We start from the raw sequence: 16,391 nt of genomic DNA, 5'->3' as shown, positions 1-16,391 counted from the left end.
ATTTATTTGAATAGGTATGACAAACTCATCATACACACTGACTACCCAAGTTATTGACACTTTGACAGTGAAAAGTGTTTTATTCACAGCCCATGCTTAATTTAGTTGTTAGTTCATTTTTATACAAAATTTAGAATTTTATTTTTGATTCCTAAGCGTTCTTTTGCTACATATTAATTAAACTTAATTACTATCCTTAAAATGTTGAAAAGTATAGATTATTGAAAAAGTTATAAATTAAGGAACCTCCAAGCATACCAATCAGAGAGAGTTGTGGGTAAGATATTGTACAGTGCACTGGACTACCTCTTTTCCAAAGAAAAGGGATTGCATGCAGAATTCCTCTCCAGTAGAGAAAGTGATTAAGATTCCATCCTAATGAATTAAGGTTGTCCCAGCCTTTTAACTGATTTTAATCGATTTTCATCACTAAAAATATCTGCTATATATACAATACCTTTCTTATATAAAAATGAAATGAAAACTGACTTATTATTAATGAGAATATCGGAATTGTTCCACAAAACTTGTTCTGAGACACAGAGCGAACTACAGGGATTAACTTCACTCCAAAAAACAAGCATTTTGTGGTAAAATTTTTGACAGTGCAATTGGAAGTAATTTAACCTTGTAATTGCACCGAAAAACTAGCTTACCCCCAAGTGGCTTTAAAAAGAAATTTGCAAGTAACTTCCATTGATGTTTAATTTCTTCTGAAATAAAACGCTTTATCCAAGAAATTCTAAAAGCTTTGTAAAGGGCAAAAATGTCAATCATGCCCAATCCACCAATCCATCTTTAATATCACCAATTAAAGAATTTCTACTAACTTTGTCAGGGCCCTTCCAGATAAATCTGTGGATTGCTCTATTAATGGCTTTGATGTCACCCATCTTGATATGAATCATATTGAACAAATAAATAAACTTTGGAATAACAAGAGTTTTCACAATAAGAGTTTTTCCTATCAAAGTCAGTCCTCTACAACTCGATAGGTTGAGCAGGCCATTCATGGACTTGAAGGTACCAGAAATATTTTCCTGATAAGCCCTAACCGAGTTATAGAAGATACCGACAATCTTTACAGGCAATTTCGGCCAATTAATGCCAAGTGGCTCCTCAACCCTGAATCTCCAGCTACCAAGCCACATGGCCTCTGTTTTACAAACAGACTTAGATATGTTGTGTCTCCTCGTTGGACATGGGACATGCCTACTCTTCAAGATGACGTGATGGAATATACCATTCAACAATAAAGGATGGGTCAGGTACGAGGGGGGGGGGGAACCTGTTCAAGCATGTCTGAGTTATGGCTTTGGACATGAAAACTGCGCCAACAAAATCGCTGCCAGGCAGCCATATTGGATTGTATCACAATAAAAATAGATATGCACATGTATGTCATAGAACACTGTCCTAATACCAACTGTGAATGAGATCTGTTCAAGAATGTCTGAGTAATGGCTTTGGACATGGAAAATTCACAAACAAAATGGATGCCAGGCAGCCATATTGGATCATATCACAACAACAATGAATATGCACATGTATGTCATAGAACATTGTCCTAATACCAACTGTGAATGAGATCTGTTCAAGCATGTATGAGTTATGGCTTTAGACAGGGAAAATTTGCAAACAAAATGGCTGCTAGGCGGCCATATTGGATCGTATCATGAAACAAATTGACGTGCATATGTATGGTATTGTATGTTGTCCCTGTACCAAGTTTGAAAAAAATCGGTCCAGGCATCTCCAAGATACGGCTGCGGACGGACGGACGGACGGACGGACAGACGCACGGACAGTCGGAACCCAATCCATAAGTCCCCGTCCCGGACTTCATCCGGTGGGGACTAATAATAACCAGGGAAAATATTAGTGACTGACACGCTTACGACTTCCGTGCGTACGGGTTTTGGAGACGTGTCTCCTCTCCCTAGTTAACGCAACTAAGTATTGTAGTAGATGTATGTGTTTACAGCGCAAGTGGTACTTCATTAGTGGAATACGAGATACCACAGACCCTCCAAACTGAGTACTACTAGGTTCGATTTCATATATGCACAGGTAAATTATATTGTAAAGAGTTGGGGCGAGTTGAAAATGGGGCGAGTTGAAATTGGGGCAAGTTGAAAATTGGACGAGTTGAGTGGGACGAGTTGAAATGGGACGAGTTGAAATTGGACGAGTTGATCCATCACCGTCTACTATGTGGAATCACAAAAGCAAATATGCAGTCTGGACTTTGAAGTTACGTTGCGATACTCTGATCCTTACATATACTGCATTGAGTTCACTCAGCCATCTCCTTGTATAAAATAACATATTCATAGTCAAAATTGAGGGGAAATTTCTACGAACAGAACCTTTATTTACATTGTAAACGATAGTTGGAGAGACAGATTTTGCTTCAGGGATGTTAAAATTTGAATTTAACATTGAAAAATGTACATAAAAAATATGATTGGAAAATCGCCATATCGTGCGTAACCAGTTTCCCTCTGCCGACCTTTACATACTGAGCTAGTATAAATACAAGTCATTATTGAGCTGTATCAAAAAGAAATAAACCTGAATAATCCATTATATAGCCAAAAATTACTTTCACCATGTTGAAATTCGATTTTGTGAGCGAAAAACGTACATAAAATTATGATCACTCGTCATTTGGATCGTACTCCCATTCATTGTCTTGCATTCAAAATGGCAGTATAGATAAACAAGGTGAATATGCATTGTGTGGAACTAGTTATGACAGCAATAGCTGCTGTTAAACAGTGTAACGGCGGGGTAGGTGAATGAACTTTGGCATTCCCGTAATCGAGTCACACCCTTTGCTGGGTGATCTCCTAATAAAGATGTCTCAAGAACCAACCACCTAAAGGGCATACAAGAGTGTTGTCATGGCCACAGTGCATTCTGGGTAATGACGCTTTACCCGTGTGTGTGTGTGTGGGGGGGGGGGGGGGGGGGGGCGCTCTATAGAATGTAGCCACGATGGAGTCAGAAACCAACAATTTGAGAGAACCCTAGAACTAATGACCACCAAATGTGATGCATGTGTATGTTTATCTGGTTCTGCATTATCTATAGACATGATCTAAAAGACACTAGTTAGGCCACACATAATTGCTACTAACAAATTATCTGCAATATGTAAGTAATAGCTTAATTTTGATGTTGCAGGAATAGAGTCTATGACTGAAATTGTTTAGTTATGCAGTATTAAATATTGCAATTGTTTACTATAAATGTGGGTAAAAATTACATGAGCACCAAAACTACTGCTTGTAAATATATAGTTCCTTTCTTCAATATCAAACACTACACTGTGTCTGTGATAGCCAGGAATTGGATTGATTTTGATGATTAGCCCTGAAGATCAAGGTCAAGGGTCAAGATCTCCAAAGATAGCTTGCATCTGATAATATGGGGTAGACTCAGACTTGACTGGAGTTTGTCTGTATTAGTAGGTTTTTTCACATCACTAAAGTAAAGTCGAGAAAATAGCATTATGTGAAACCTTATTAGGTTGCAGTCAGAATTTAGGGCAGGAAGGTTTGGAGAGAAACCTCCTCCCCCTATCGCCAATGATAGCAGGCAGGGAGCACATATAGCACATATAGGAGGCCTTTTAGTGGATTATAATTTCAAACCATACACATTAGTGAAAGCTCTAGAATACTTGAAAATTGTCTTCAATACCCCAATTTTACTCTCGATATATTATTATACAACTGTATTGTTATATTGCCTACATTTTAAACTATAAAGAGATATGGAGAATGTATTGTTCATGGTTCCAAGAATGAATAGCTACATGTATATTGTACTGTCCTATAAAGATATAGTTTGGCAGACACACACATTCGCTTGCCTATCAACTGTGCCTGTCACACTCACATTGCATGTACACACATGTAGGCATAAGAAAAGCAAACTTGGTACTAGGGTGATCGAATTCAGATGTAACTTTATGCCAGTGAAGCATCGGTATAACTGTGTTTTTCTGAACTGGGTAGATATATACTTATAAATAATATTCACCTGATTTAACATGAGTTTCTTCTTCAAAAATAACAGCTGTTCCTACTGTATCTTTGTATTCTCCTGTGAATGCATAGCGACCAATCTGTAGTACTGGTTGTTCTGACTCCACGCCCTGTACAAGATGTACATAAATATACAAATGTAGATAAGTAGAGTAAAACGACAGTTGATAGAATTTGTTACATCCATTGATCATAATGAAGAACATGTATTTTTTATAATATAATTTGCAGATGTAGTTTAGTTTTTTATAACCTCAGTTCAGCTGTACTGTAGGCATTGTGAATTGTAGATGTATGTATGTATGTAGGTAGGTAGGTAGGTAGGTAGGTAGGTATGTATGTATGTGTATGTATGTATCTATGTATGTATGTATGTATGTATGTATGTATGTACTAACAGCTTGGCTTTGTGATACCAATCTTAGAGATATGGTGGTCCATACAGAACAACATGGATTGGAAGTTAATACTGGTTCATTTTCATGCATTCGTACTCAATGTGGTACATGTCACAAAAGATTCGTAACTATCCCTTATCTATGCATTTTATTACCAACAATCATAATGTGTCAAATATGTCTATTTCAGGAATTTGTAAGGTTTCTGGCGATGAGGATTGATTGAGGTTGAAGGAGGAGGAAACCATTTTCTGTCTCAGAATGTTGGAACCACATGGAATTAATAGATAATTTACATCATTCCCTAATATCTAACTACACTTATTCTATCTTTCAGGCATGTTCTATAGGGTTATTTTTGGAGCGCGTATTTTAAAATCTTTTTATGCATACCTTACCATCGATGTTCGCGTGGTAATCATTCTATTCCATAACATTCAATTATATAGTTGGGTTGTTACCTGCTAATCGTCCTTGATAAAGAATTTTGATTCGAAACATCAGATTCGATTGTATTTATTTATTCGGACTGTATAACTCGTTCCTTATGCATTTATATGTATATATGTATGTGCCTGTCAGTATGTCTCTGTATCTTGCACACACACACCTTCCTTTAGTTTTCTACAAATTCGACGCCCTTTCAAACATGGTATTATTATATAAGAAAACATTTTGTTATATTCCTGCATATGTGGCATACTTAGCACATAAACTTGAAGATGAGACCGTGAGTTGTAAACAATGGTGTTACTCTCTGTTCAATTTGAAAGGTGTTGAATAACTGCAACTGGTTCACGATGATCAACACAGATAATTTCAAGAAATCCAGGTATTACATTTTCTGTAGAACACAAGAATCCCTGTACCAGTACCTGGTTTCAGGACAGCAGGTTTCAAACAAACAACATTCTGAATTTCTCTTCAGTCAGGAATTCAGTAACTTGAAAGTTCAAGGAAAGCTCGCAAGACGAATTCAAATACATGTGGTCATGTTGATTGCTATGCTGTCTGTCTGTTACAGAATATTCGCCTATTTCAAGACAGAGATGTACTGCAATCGAGGTCCTCATTTCAGACATTGAAGCACTCTAACCCCTCAGCAAGTAAGTCAAAATGTAAATGTACAAGCCTCATATCTTCATTCCAAGGATTTTGTTTCAAAAGTTAGTAAATACTACAGATGCATGGTGACATATACATCATGATCATCTGTACAGATGTATATACATATCAATCCTCAAACTGTCCTGATTTTTGTGTAGACAAACTTAAGTTTGATTGTACAAATTTTGAGGCCATCAGTTTGAATTCCCTCTAGAAACATTTGTAGTTGATTCTGCTCCAACTTTGAGTGAAAACTTCTTTTCAATCGAGAATTTCTATCATCCACATGTATGCATGTACATGCATTAGCTTGTCAAACATAGCGGCCATACTAAACTTTTTTTCTATGAAGCTAGAGAGTTAATAGACTAGCCTGCAAAAGCACATGTGCTTGCATCATGCATTCAGTAGCTACATTCAGTAGTTCAGTAGCTACGCTCTCTGGCAGACCGGTGAGGACAGCAACACAGTGACTTGAAAACTGTGATCTGTGACTTGCAACTGCCACCTGCGACTCGTCAGCCTTGATGGTGGTTCATTAGATTTGAAAGTTTTCTCATAATACTAGAGATTCGGATATTTACATATTTGTCAACAAGGGTGAGTTGATCAGTTGGAATATACCATTACAGTTTTGTCAGGACATGAGGAAGACTCAAAAAGCTGCCTTTATTACAACTCGGTGAACTATTTCTCGTACTCTTCATACTCTAGATGTATTCTGTGACCTAGCTACAAGTGTACTCAATGCACACACTGTCAAATAATTAATTTTACCAGTGTACATGTATCTTTCGCTCTTTCAAGTGCGGCTGTCCAATATAAACAATAAAATAGCACCAATGGTATTGTAGCACAACTGTAAAATATTTAATTATCCACATGGTGATCCATGCTGGGTATAGGTGTTCATATGCTGAATGATTATCCAGTTGCCTATCCAGCCCTGTTGTTATCTTTGCAATACCGTATATACGCAGTCATTTGGCTGTTGCTATGGGCATGATGATGTTGCTCGACATATATGCATACATTTTTTGTATGTTCGTTCACTTGTATATTAATCCATAATGTCATCATGTCATCTTTGCAATATTTATGATTATTTGGCTGTTGCCACGAGCATGGTCTTGTTGCTAGGGCATTTACATACATTTTTTGAATGTTTACTCACTTGCCTACCACAGATGATGTTGTTATTTGACCAAAATATACTGCCATTTTGTTGTTGCTAAGGGCGTGGTCTCGGTTGCTAGGGCCAGTATGTCAAAATGTTTTGAAGAAAATCCACAGAATAACACTTCTAGAAACATCTTACCACGTTTCAGTCTCATTGACCAAGTACTTTTTTATACCTAATTTGCATATCACTGATGAGATCACTACATCGTAGTACATGACAGTCACAAACCATTAGCGGTCCAAGTGCAACAAACCCGCGGGCTTGCCTGGCGAAAACGGGTGTCATAAAAGTTGTTTGCATCTCTAAAGCTGTTTGTAGCGTTACATATAATAGCCTACTAATTGATAACAACTGATATAAGACGGAGATAAGGTTTGCCTCAATTGCAGTCCATGCAGACGGCCGAATAGAGGTTTTACAGCTTTTTACTTGTGTTATGTAAGAGCCCATCATCACATGTGTAAATATTGGTACTCTTTGATAACAAGTCCACTTGCTTGGCTAATGGCTTGTCCCAGTAATGATGTGCTTAATATTTCTTCATCTCTACATCCCCAGATGCATCCCCATTAAATTTCAGCCCAATCTGCTCTATGGTTTTGAATTAAAGATTTTTGACGAAAAAGACACATTTTTAGCCCTAATTTGCATATCACTGCTGGGATCCTCATGTTGTGAACAATTCTTAATCTAAACACCCTTAAGAATGTTCCCACCAAGTTTCACACCAATCTGCCTAGTAGTTTTTGAGTTTAAGTTTTTTAACCAACAAGTCATTGAGAATGACATAGTCCCCGCTATGATTGGGTTTTAAGGAATTATCACTACTCTGATCACGCAACAACACTTGTGAACCTAAATCAAACAGACTTAGATATGTTGTGTCTGCTTGTTGGACATGGAACATGCCTACAACAATAAAGGATTGGTCGGGTATGGGGGATCATATCACGATGAAAATGGATATGCACATGTATGTCATAGAACACTGTCCTAATACCAACTTTGAATGTGATCTGTTCAAGCATGTCTGAGTTATGGCTTTGGACATGGAAAATTCACAAACAAAATGGCTGCCAGGCAGCCATATTAGATCGTATCACGACGAAAATGAATATGCACATGTATGTCATAGAACACTGTCCTAATACCAACTTTGAATGAGATCTGTTCAAGCATGTCTGAGTAATGGCTTTGGACATAGAAAAATCGCAAACAAAATGGCTGCCAGGTGACCATATTGGATCGTATCACAACAACAATGAATATGCACATGTATGTCATAGAACACTGTCCTAATACCAACTTTGAATGAGATCTGTTCAAGCATGTCTGAGTTATGGCTTTCGACAGGGAAAATTTGCAAACAAAATGGCTGCTAGGCGGCCATATTGGATCATATCATGAAACAAATTGACGTGCATATGTATGCTATTGTATGTTGCCCCTGTACCAAGTTTGAAAAAAATTGGTCCAGTCATCTCCAAGAAACAGCTGCGAACGGACGCACGGACAGACGGAACCCAATCCATAAGTCCCCGCCGGACGAAGTCCGGCGGGGACTAAAAATCACATTTTTTAACCCAAATCACACATTTTCATTTGAACAATTTCCCAACTAGACACCCAGGTAATACACCCACCAAATATCATAGCAATCGGTCCAGCGGATATTGACTTTAAATTGTTTACACACACACACACACACACACACACACACACACACACAATCAGAATCTATTCCAAAGACCATTGGTAACAATGCAAAGACTAGAGAACAATAGACAAAGCTTCACAAATACAACCCTTCTATGTACTGATGCCTCTGTCAATGTTCCGCACCCCATGTTAGTTGTGAATGCTGACACCATGTAAAGATCTACACCACATTTAAACTGAATGCCTCCCGAAAGGGCAAACCACACAATTTTGCTCCTACACACATTGTTGGAATGCATAGCCTAGTTACCAACAATTATTAATCATGGAAATTAATCATTAAAAATTAAAAGTATGCCAATAGCCGTTATAGGATATGTGAACTTTGTTATGGTTGATGTATCTGTCAAATGATATTGAATTTGAAGCTTACATTCTACCAAAGCTCATTAATTATGTGAATTACTCATTAAAGCCACAAGGTACATCAACAAGCATTATAATACATATGCGCTTTGCTATGTTTAATGTATGTACCAAATTAAATTGAATTTGAAGTATGCAATCTTAAGATATAGCATAATTATCGAAAATAATTAATTATGCAAATTAATCATTAAAACTAAAAACTATGTCAGCATGCTTTAAAGGATATGTGTAATTTGTTATGGTTGATGGGATTGAGCCATTTTAGATCCCATCCTACAAAATTGAATCCAAACTGTTTTGTACCCCTAAACGATGCAAATATTGCTAAAAAATGTGAAGTTGAGAAATAGAAGAATTTTCACTATAGTAAATGGACTAAAATAAAGTGTCAACAAAAGAACTGTTATTCTTCACTACTTACTGGCTTTATATTCATAGCACTGCATACTACTACATACTGGCTTTATATTCATAGCACTGCATACTACTACATACTGGCTTTATATTCATAGCACTGCATACTACTACATACTGGCTTTATATTCATAGCACTACATACTACTACATACTGGCTTTATTTTCATAGCACTGCATACTACTACTTACTGGCTTTATATTCATAGCACTGCATACTACTACATACTGGCTTTATATTCATAGCACTGCATACTACTACATACTGGCTTTATATTCATAGCACTGCATACTACTACATACTGGCTTTATATTCATAGCACTGCATACTACTGCATACTGGCTTTATATTCATAGCACTGCATACTACTACATACTGGCTTTATATTCATAGCACTGCATACTACTACTTACTGGCTTTATATTCATAGCACTGCATACTACTACTTACTGGCTTTATATTCATAGCACTGCATACTACTACATACTGGCTTTATATTCATAGCACTGCATACTACTAAATACTGATTTGAGAAATTAATTGTGCAGTCTGAAAAAATTTTCAATCTTGGCCAATTTAGTTAGAAAGGGGCATGGGTTCAAGGTCTAACTAAAAGAATTTAGTTTTTTAAACTACATTGAATTATTGATCTGGCCCCTTAATGATGAATTGCTGCAATCCATTATAGCATGGATTTCATCATCAATAGCTGTAGTATTACATAAATGACATACATGTATTCTTTCATCTGGGGAATTCCTTAGTAGCATGATCTTTCAATTGGTAAATAATGTGCTGGGATCCTGAGCTTAGAGCCTGTGCCAAATATTACGGTTCAAATTCATAATTTGTTTTAAATTTGTAGTAGGTATGTAATTTGTTGTTGACAGTTTTTTAAACTGTTGGTTTCCAAATACTATTGATGTAAATGTTTTCCAATTGACTTCTAAGACTTGTTATATCAGCATCACTTTCACCACTGATTGCACAAGCGCTAAGCTCAGTTACCATGTACATGTATGTATATACGTATGCATATTATGTATGTATGTATGTATGTATGTATGTATGTAATTATATACTACGTATGTATATGTGTGTGTGTGTGTGTGTGTGTGTTGATTACAAAGTAAACAAGTGACCTATCTGTCAGAATAGCTCCGCTGTTGTTTTTTTTGTTCTTTGTTTTGTTTTTGTAACATGTGTAGAAGTGGTTCTGCTGTTCAGCTCTTCCACTATGCAGTTTTGTTTAAGCAAAGTGATAAAGTGATTAGTGGTTTCATATGATGACTCACACACTATAGAATACATTTGATACAGAAAGTTGGTAAAATATTGTACTTTATTATAGTCACCATTTTACAAAAATTCTATTTCACCCCTAATTTGCATATTAATGACCCAATCAACTTGTCTTGACAAACTTGTATCTGCTCATCCCATGACACCTACACAACAAATTTCAACTCGATTGGCCCAGCAGTTTTGGAGAAGACGATTTTTGAAGCATTTTTACCAAAAATTCTATTTTTACACCACTTTGCATACAAAATGACCCAATCAACTAGTCTCAAACTTGTACCTCATCAAATGACACCGTCACAACAAATTTCAGGTCAATTTACCCAGTAGTTTTGGAGAAGATGATGAAGTAGAAAAGTTGACAGACAGACTGCAGACGCCGACAGAGAATCAACCTAACCCTTAAGCTCCGCTCAGCTGTCGCTGACAACGGAGCTAAAAACAGCAGCAATGGCATACACCAGGAGTACTGCCAGTATATTTGTCAGGGTTACCAGTTTCATTTTCATGGTTACCATTTGATTGACAGTTTCATCTTCATGGTTACCATTTGATGGCAGAAAGAGTAATGTAAACTTACCAAGAGTTTGCAATCTTTCCTCTCCTTGGATAGAAAGTTTGTATCAATGATTCCTGACAGCTCTACCAATACCAGCTGTTCCTGAGGAATAAAAAGTGTCAATTGTTACCCACCCTTTTTAACAGTCACGGCATAGGAGTTTGAAATTGGCCTTTGTAGTTTTTTACCAGTATTTATTTTTTTGTTTACTTTTACATTTTTTTGAATGTTTAAATATTTTTTTCCCTACGAGGTGTCATATGTAATAAAGTAATGATTTGAAAAGCTGGTGTTGTCTTTTTCCTAAACCAATTGATATTAATGAGTTACTTCTACCAAACACCCTCATGGGACATCTTTCCATTGGTTACTGGGGTTGCCAACATTTTCTAAGGGCTTCCACTCAAGGGTGCTCAGTAGAAGTGACTCAATAATAATTAGTAAGATATTGTTGCATATAAATGTTGGGTTTTTTTTGTAACATTTTGGAACTGCTAGCTGTATGCAGTGTGCAGAAGAATGTTATGTGTACGTGTACATGATACATTAGTAATTCATGTACTGAAATAATGTGTGTGCAAACTGAGGATGAACGCATCATCAAGGGAAAGTGACACCAATGATGAAAAAGGTAACCATGACCAGTTTATTAACTCTATGGTTTCACGGAGTGAACAGTGGGATCTGAAATTGATTGTATTCCTGCATGTTTGAAACTAATCATTTCTAATAGCCCAAAGAAACTCTCCACACCAGAAAGTTTAATTAGATAGTAACACCATGGAGGTATCCATGGCAAGTTTTCACACTTTAAAACTAGTCATGCTGCTAAACGTTCAGGCTTTCTTCCTATACGATAAGCGAACGAAGTTCGCAGTGAGGGCTTGCTCGAACGTCTAGCTAATGTCATTTTCAGACTTCACATTCCATTGAGATGACATATAGGTGGGTTGGACCATGTATGCATATATATATGTTAATATATTCAATAACCCATTGACCTCTATACTGCTAATGCTCTATAATACCAATGTCCAATATCACGTGATTATAACAAATTACTAACTATTATGTGTTATCAGTTTATGGTAATTGTGAGTTTGATGAGTGTGTTGACATTGTCATTCTCACATTTCAGTTAAGGCATTGGTGGTTATTTTTACAAGCCCCTCCTTCAGCTGAATATGCGTGAAAAAATTAGCTATTGTCCTCTGTTTGTGCTTGTCGCTAATGCGGTTCTCTGATTGGCAGTTATTTATATCCCTGAACTGCAAGATGACATTTGCTAGACCTCGGATGTTCCATCCTTGATAGCGATGTTAGGTCGTGTATCGTAAATTGTATCGGAAGAACATCCGAGGTCTAGCAGATAGACTAATATAAAACAAGCCTTCAATCAAACACATAGTCTCCAACTTGTATGATTTAGGACAAACTTATTATGCAAATCTCAATGGTGTGCTATTTGACCTTAAATATGGAGATCAATGCCAAAGGTCAGGATATGGAAAGAAAGCTGAACTTTGGGGTATAGACATTTAAATGGAGTCTTTGTTTAAGTGTCTACTCTCATATTATCAATGATGAGCTTTCTAATGAGACATTGACCTTTGACCTTGATCAACATTTTAATGACCAACATTGTTCTTTTTATGTTAACTCAAGTAGTTAAATAAATGGTGTCCATTTATGTATCAAAATTTTTCGGTGATAAACAGCCAAAATGTGCTTGTTAAACATGTACCTCCAAAGTTAGGATGCATATTGTGAACTTTAACTACAAATATGGCCGACATTTGGCCATATTTGATTCGGTTGTTAAACAAAGTGGTGTGCATATGTCTCACATAGTATGTTACCTTTAATTATGTCAGGTTTGGTTGAAATCAGTTGGTACATGCCGGCTGTGGAATTTATTGTCAAAGGTAACAAAGTGAGAAATGCAAAACATTCCTTCAAATAAATTTAACTAAACTAGATATGTTTTAAACAACAAACTGAAGACTCGTCAAAACAACTAAATGAAAAATGAAACATTTAAACAACAATACAACTTAGATGATTTTGACAAATTGTAATGTTTATTTATTAAAAATGTTACAACTTAAATCAATAAAAATGTAACCAAAGTTTGTTGCTGTCATTTTGTAAGTTCAGTTTCACATCAGCTGGCAACATGTAATATTTTATACTTCTAAACTACTCATATTTGAAATGCACATTTCTTTATCATCAATGAGCCAGTTTCTCCGCAGCTTTTTTTGTTATATTTGTATTGTTCCTGGCAGTTTTTTTTGTTATATTTGTATTGTTCCTGGCAGTACTTCTTTGGGAGAGATGGTGTCCTTCAATTTGAGTTCTTTCACGGCTGCTAAGTTGATTGTCAGACAATCCTTTCTGTCAATTTTAGTTCTTTCACGGCTGCTAGTTGATTGTCAGACAATCCTTTCTGTCAATTTTAGTTCTTTCATGGCTGCTAGTTGATTGTCGGACAATCATTTCTGTCAATTTTAGTTCTTTCATGGCTGCTAGTTGATTGTCAGACAATCCTTTCTGTCAATTTTAGTTCTTTCATGGCTGCTAGTTGATTGTCAGACAATCCTTTCTGTCAATTTTAGTTCTTTCATGGCTGCTAGTTGATTGTCGGACAATCATTTCTGTCAATTTTAGTTCTTTCATGGCTGCTAGTTGATTGTCAGACAATCCTTTCTGTCAATTTTAGTTCTTTCATGGCTGCTAGTTGATTGTCGGACAATCATTTCTGTCAATTTTAGTTCTTTCATGGCTGCTAGTTGATTGTCAGACAATCCTTTCTGTCAATTTTAGTTCTTTCATGGCTGCTAGTTGATTGTCAGACAATCCTTTCTGTCAATTTTAGTTCTTTCACAGCTGCTAGTTGATTGTCAGACAATCCTTTCTGTCAATTTTAGTTCTTTCACGGCTGCTAGTTGATTGTCGGACAATCCTTTCTGACTGATGGCAAGGTCATTTTTAATGAATCGAGCCGAGATAACATTAACTTCTCCAAATCTGCTAGGAGTAGCTTGCTTGTAAGTTATATGTGAGATTGTTTTGGTAACTTGTGTTTGGATAAGTTCTTGGACTTGGCGTTCTGTTTTGTCTCAGGAAGCTATATTTGGAACAATGACTTGAATGTTGTTTGTAACCTAAAACAACTTGGTTGCACTGTGACGGGTTCCACGCTTTTTAAACTTAAATACTGTCACATGTGCACAAAAGTGACTTTTCCGCATCTCCCACTGACTGTTCTCACAACATCCAGACAATAATTTTCCTCTATACTGACAAAACGCGGAAAATTTAACATATGTTAGTCTTACATCAAGAAAGTGTTTGTCACAGACTTTAGTATTTGTCATAACTTTGAATAGGGGTGCATGTCTAATTAGGTGAATCCATTTTCTTCGGATTTCAATATTCTTCTTCTCTGTTGTCACAGAGAAAAGTGTTTGTTTCAGCATATCATCTCTTTTAATTTATTGTACTTACAAATATATATATCTTGTGCAACCTCCAATACAACAATGATGACCCCACTTACACGTATGCATAGTGAATGCTACAATAGAAGGAAATGGACAACAGTTAAACAATGCAACAACAAAATACATTGAAGTAAACATGGAAACTTTTCTATTCAAATAAGATTGTTCTTTTTTCTGAATCTTTTGCATATTTTTTTGTGACACTTAGGCAAAAAAGAACAGAGTGAAAAATGGCATTGTAGCACAACTATACAGTTTTTAAAAATGTTTATCCACATGTGCTGATCCATGCTAGGTATAGGTGTTCATTTGCTGAATGATTATCCAGTTGCCTATCCAGCCCTGTTGTTATCTTATATGCAATATACACGATCATTTGGCTGTTGCTATAGGCATAATCATATTGCTAGACATATTTGTATACATTTTTTAAATGTTCGTTCACTTGTCTATGAATCCCTGATGATATCTTTGTGATATACATCATCATATGGCTGTTGCTATGGGCGTGGTGTTGTTGCTATGTATATTTGCATACATTTTTAAAAATAAATATTGCAATTAAAATAGCTGCTTCTGGACTCCTATCTAATTATTGTTTTTTTTTCTGTACCTATTTTTGCGATGTTCATTTTATAGGAGTTAATAAATATAATCATTCAATCCAATCCAATCAAATCATACATTGTTCTTCAGTGTTTTATTTAAGGGCGGTAAGTAGGTAAAATCTACCGGGGTTCCCACATCATTTTACCGGGGTTCCCCACCTAAACTATGATACAATGCATGGGAAGCACTACCAGTTTTACCTCTTTCCCCCTTTCTGTTACCGGGGTTCCCAAACCTTAGCAAAAACACTGTTCTTACTTCAAAGGAAAACAGATTATGGACAAAATATGGGCATCATCTATCAAGTAACCTGTACTACCAAAGGTTTGAACCTGTTAAACTTCCAAAATATGTAGCTGAAATTGGCTCATTCATGATAAAGAAATGTGCATTTCAAATATGAGTAGTTTAGAAGAATAAAATTTTATATGTTGCCAGCTGACGTGAAACTGAACTTACAAAATGACAGCAACAAACTTTGGTTACATATTTATCGATCTAAGTTGTAACATTTTTCATAAATAAACATTACAATTTGTCAAAATCAGCAGTACAGAAAATTGAACTTTTCTAAGGCCTAATAAACAAAACTGTTTGGTTCCGGTTACCTGACCCCACCAAGTTTTTGCACCAATCATAAACTTTTTTTTACGTATTTGAGAAAACAAATAAAATCGCTAAAATCCTCACAAGAAATAGTGAATGAGGAAACTGACATCAACTTAAAAGGACAATATAAAACTGTTCTTCCAATCTGTAATGGTTGTACATCTGATGAGACGAAACCAATAACAAAGAGACCATATGGAAAACATAACTACCTGAACTAGACACATAAAATGAAAAAGTGCCAATGGCATTGTAGCACAACTGTACAGTTTTTAAAAATATTTATCCACATGCTGATCCATGCAATATATAGGTATTCATTTGCCAAATGATTATCTAGTTGCCTACCCAGCCCTGTTGTTATCTTTGCAATATACATGATCATTTGGCTGTTGCTATGGGTGTGGTGTTGCTGCTAGGCATATTTGCATACACTTTTGGAATGTTTGTTTACTTGTCTAAAAATCCCTGTCATCTTTGTAGAAGACACCCTGTTTGGCAGTTGCTATGGGTGTGATCATGGTTGCTAGGGATATTTGCATATATTTTTTGAATGTTTT

At 36.1% G+C, this 16,391-nt stretch overlaps 1 protein-coding gene across 1 annotated transcript in view; it reads right to left on the bottom strand.

Annotated features, from left to right (window-relative positions):
- LOC144435982 (general transcription factor 3C polypeptide 6-like) overlaps positions 1-16,391 on the bottom strand; it is a 43,407-nt gene that overhangs the window by 13,297 nt on the left and 13,719 nt on the right. The window contains exons 2-4 of the mRNA XM_078124636.1: positions 14,618-14,664; positions 11,129-11,209; positions 4,051-4,165 (exon numbers count right to left, since the gene is read on the bottom strand). Of these exons, the coding sequence (XP_077980762.1) occupies positions 4,051-4,165; positions 11,129-11,209; positions 14,618-14,664 (243 nt within the window). The remainder of the gene's footprint in view (positions 1-4,050; positions 4,166-11,128; positions 11,210-14,617; positions 14,665-16,391) is intronic.

This window comes from Glandiceps talaboti, chromosome 1, assembly GCF_964340395.1.
Source record: "Glandiceps talaboti chromosome 1, keGlaTala1.1, whole genome shotgun sequence".
NCBI lineage: Eukaryota > Metazoa > Hemichordata > Enteropneusta > Spengelidae > Glandiceps > Glandiceps talaboti.
The sequence above is the reverse complement of the archived record's forward strand: the minus strand, read 5'-3'. Positions and strand labels throughout refer to the sequence as shown.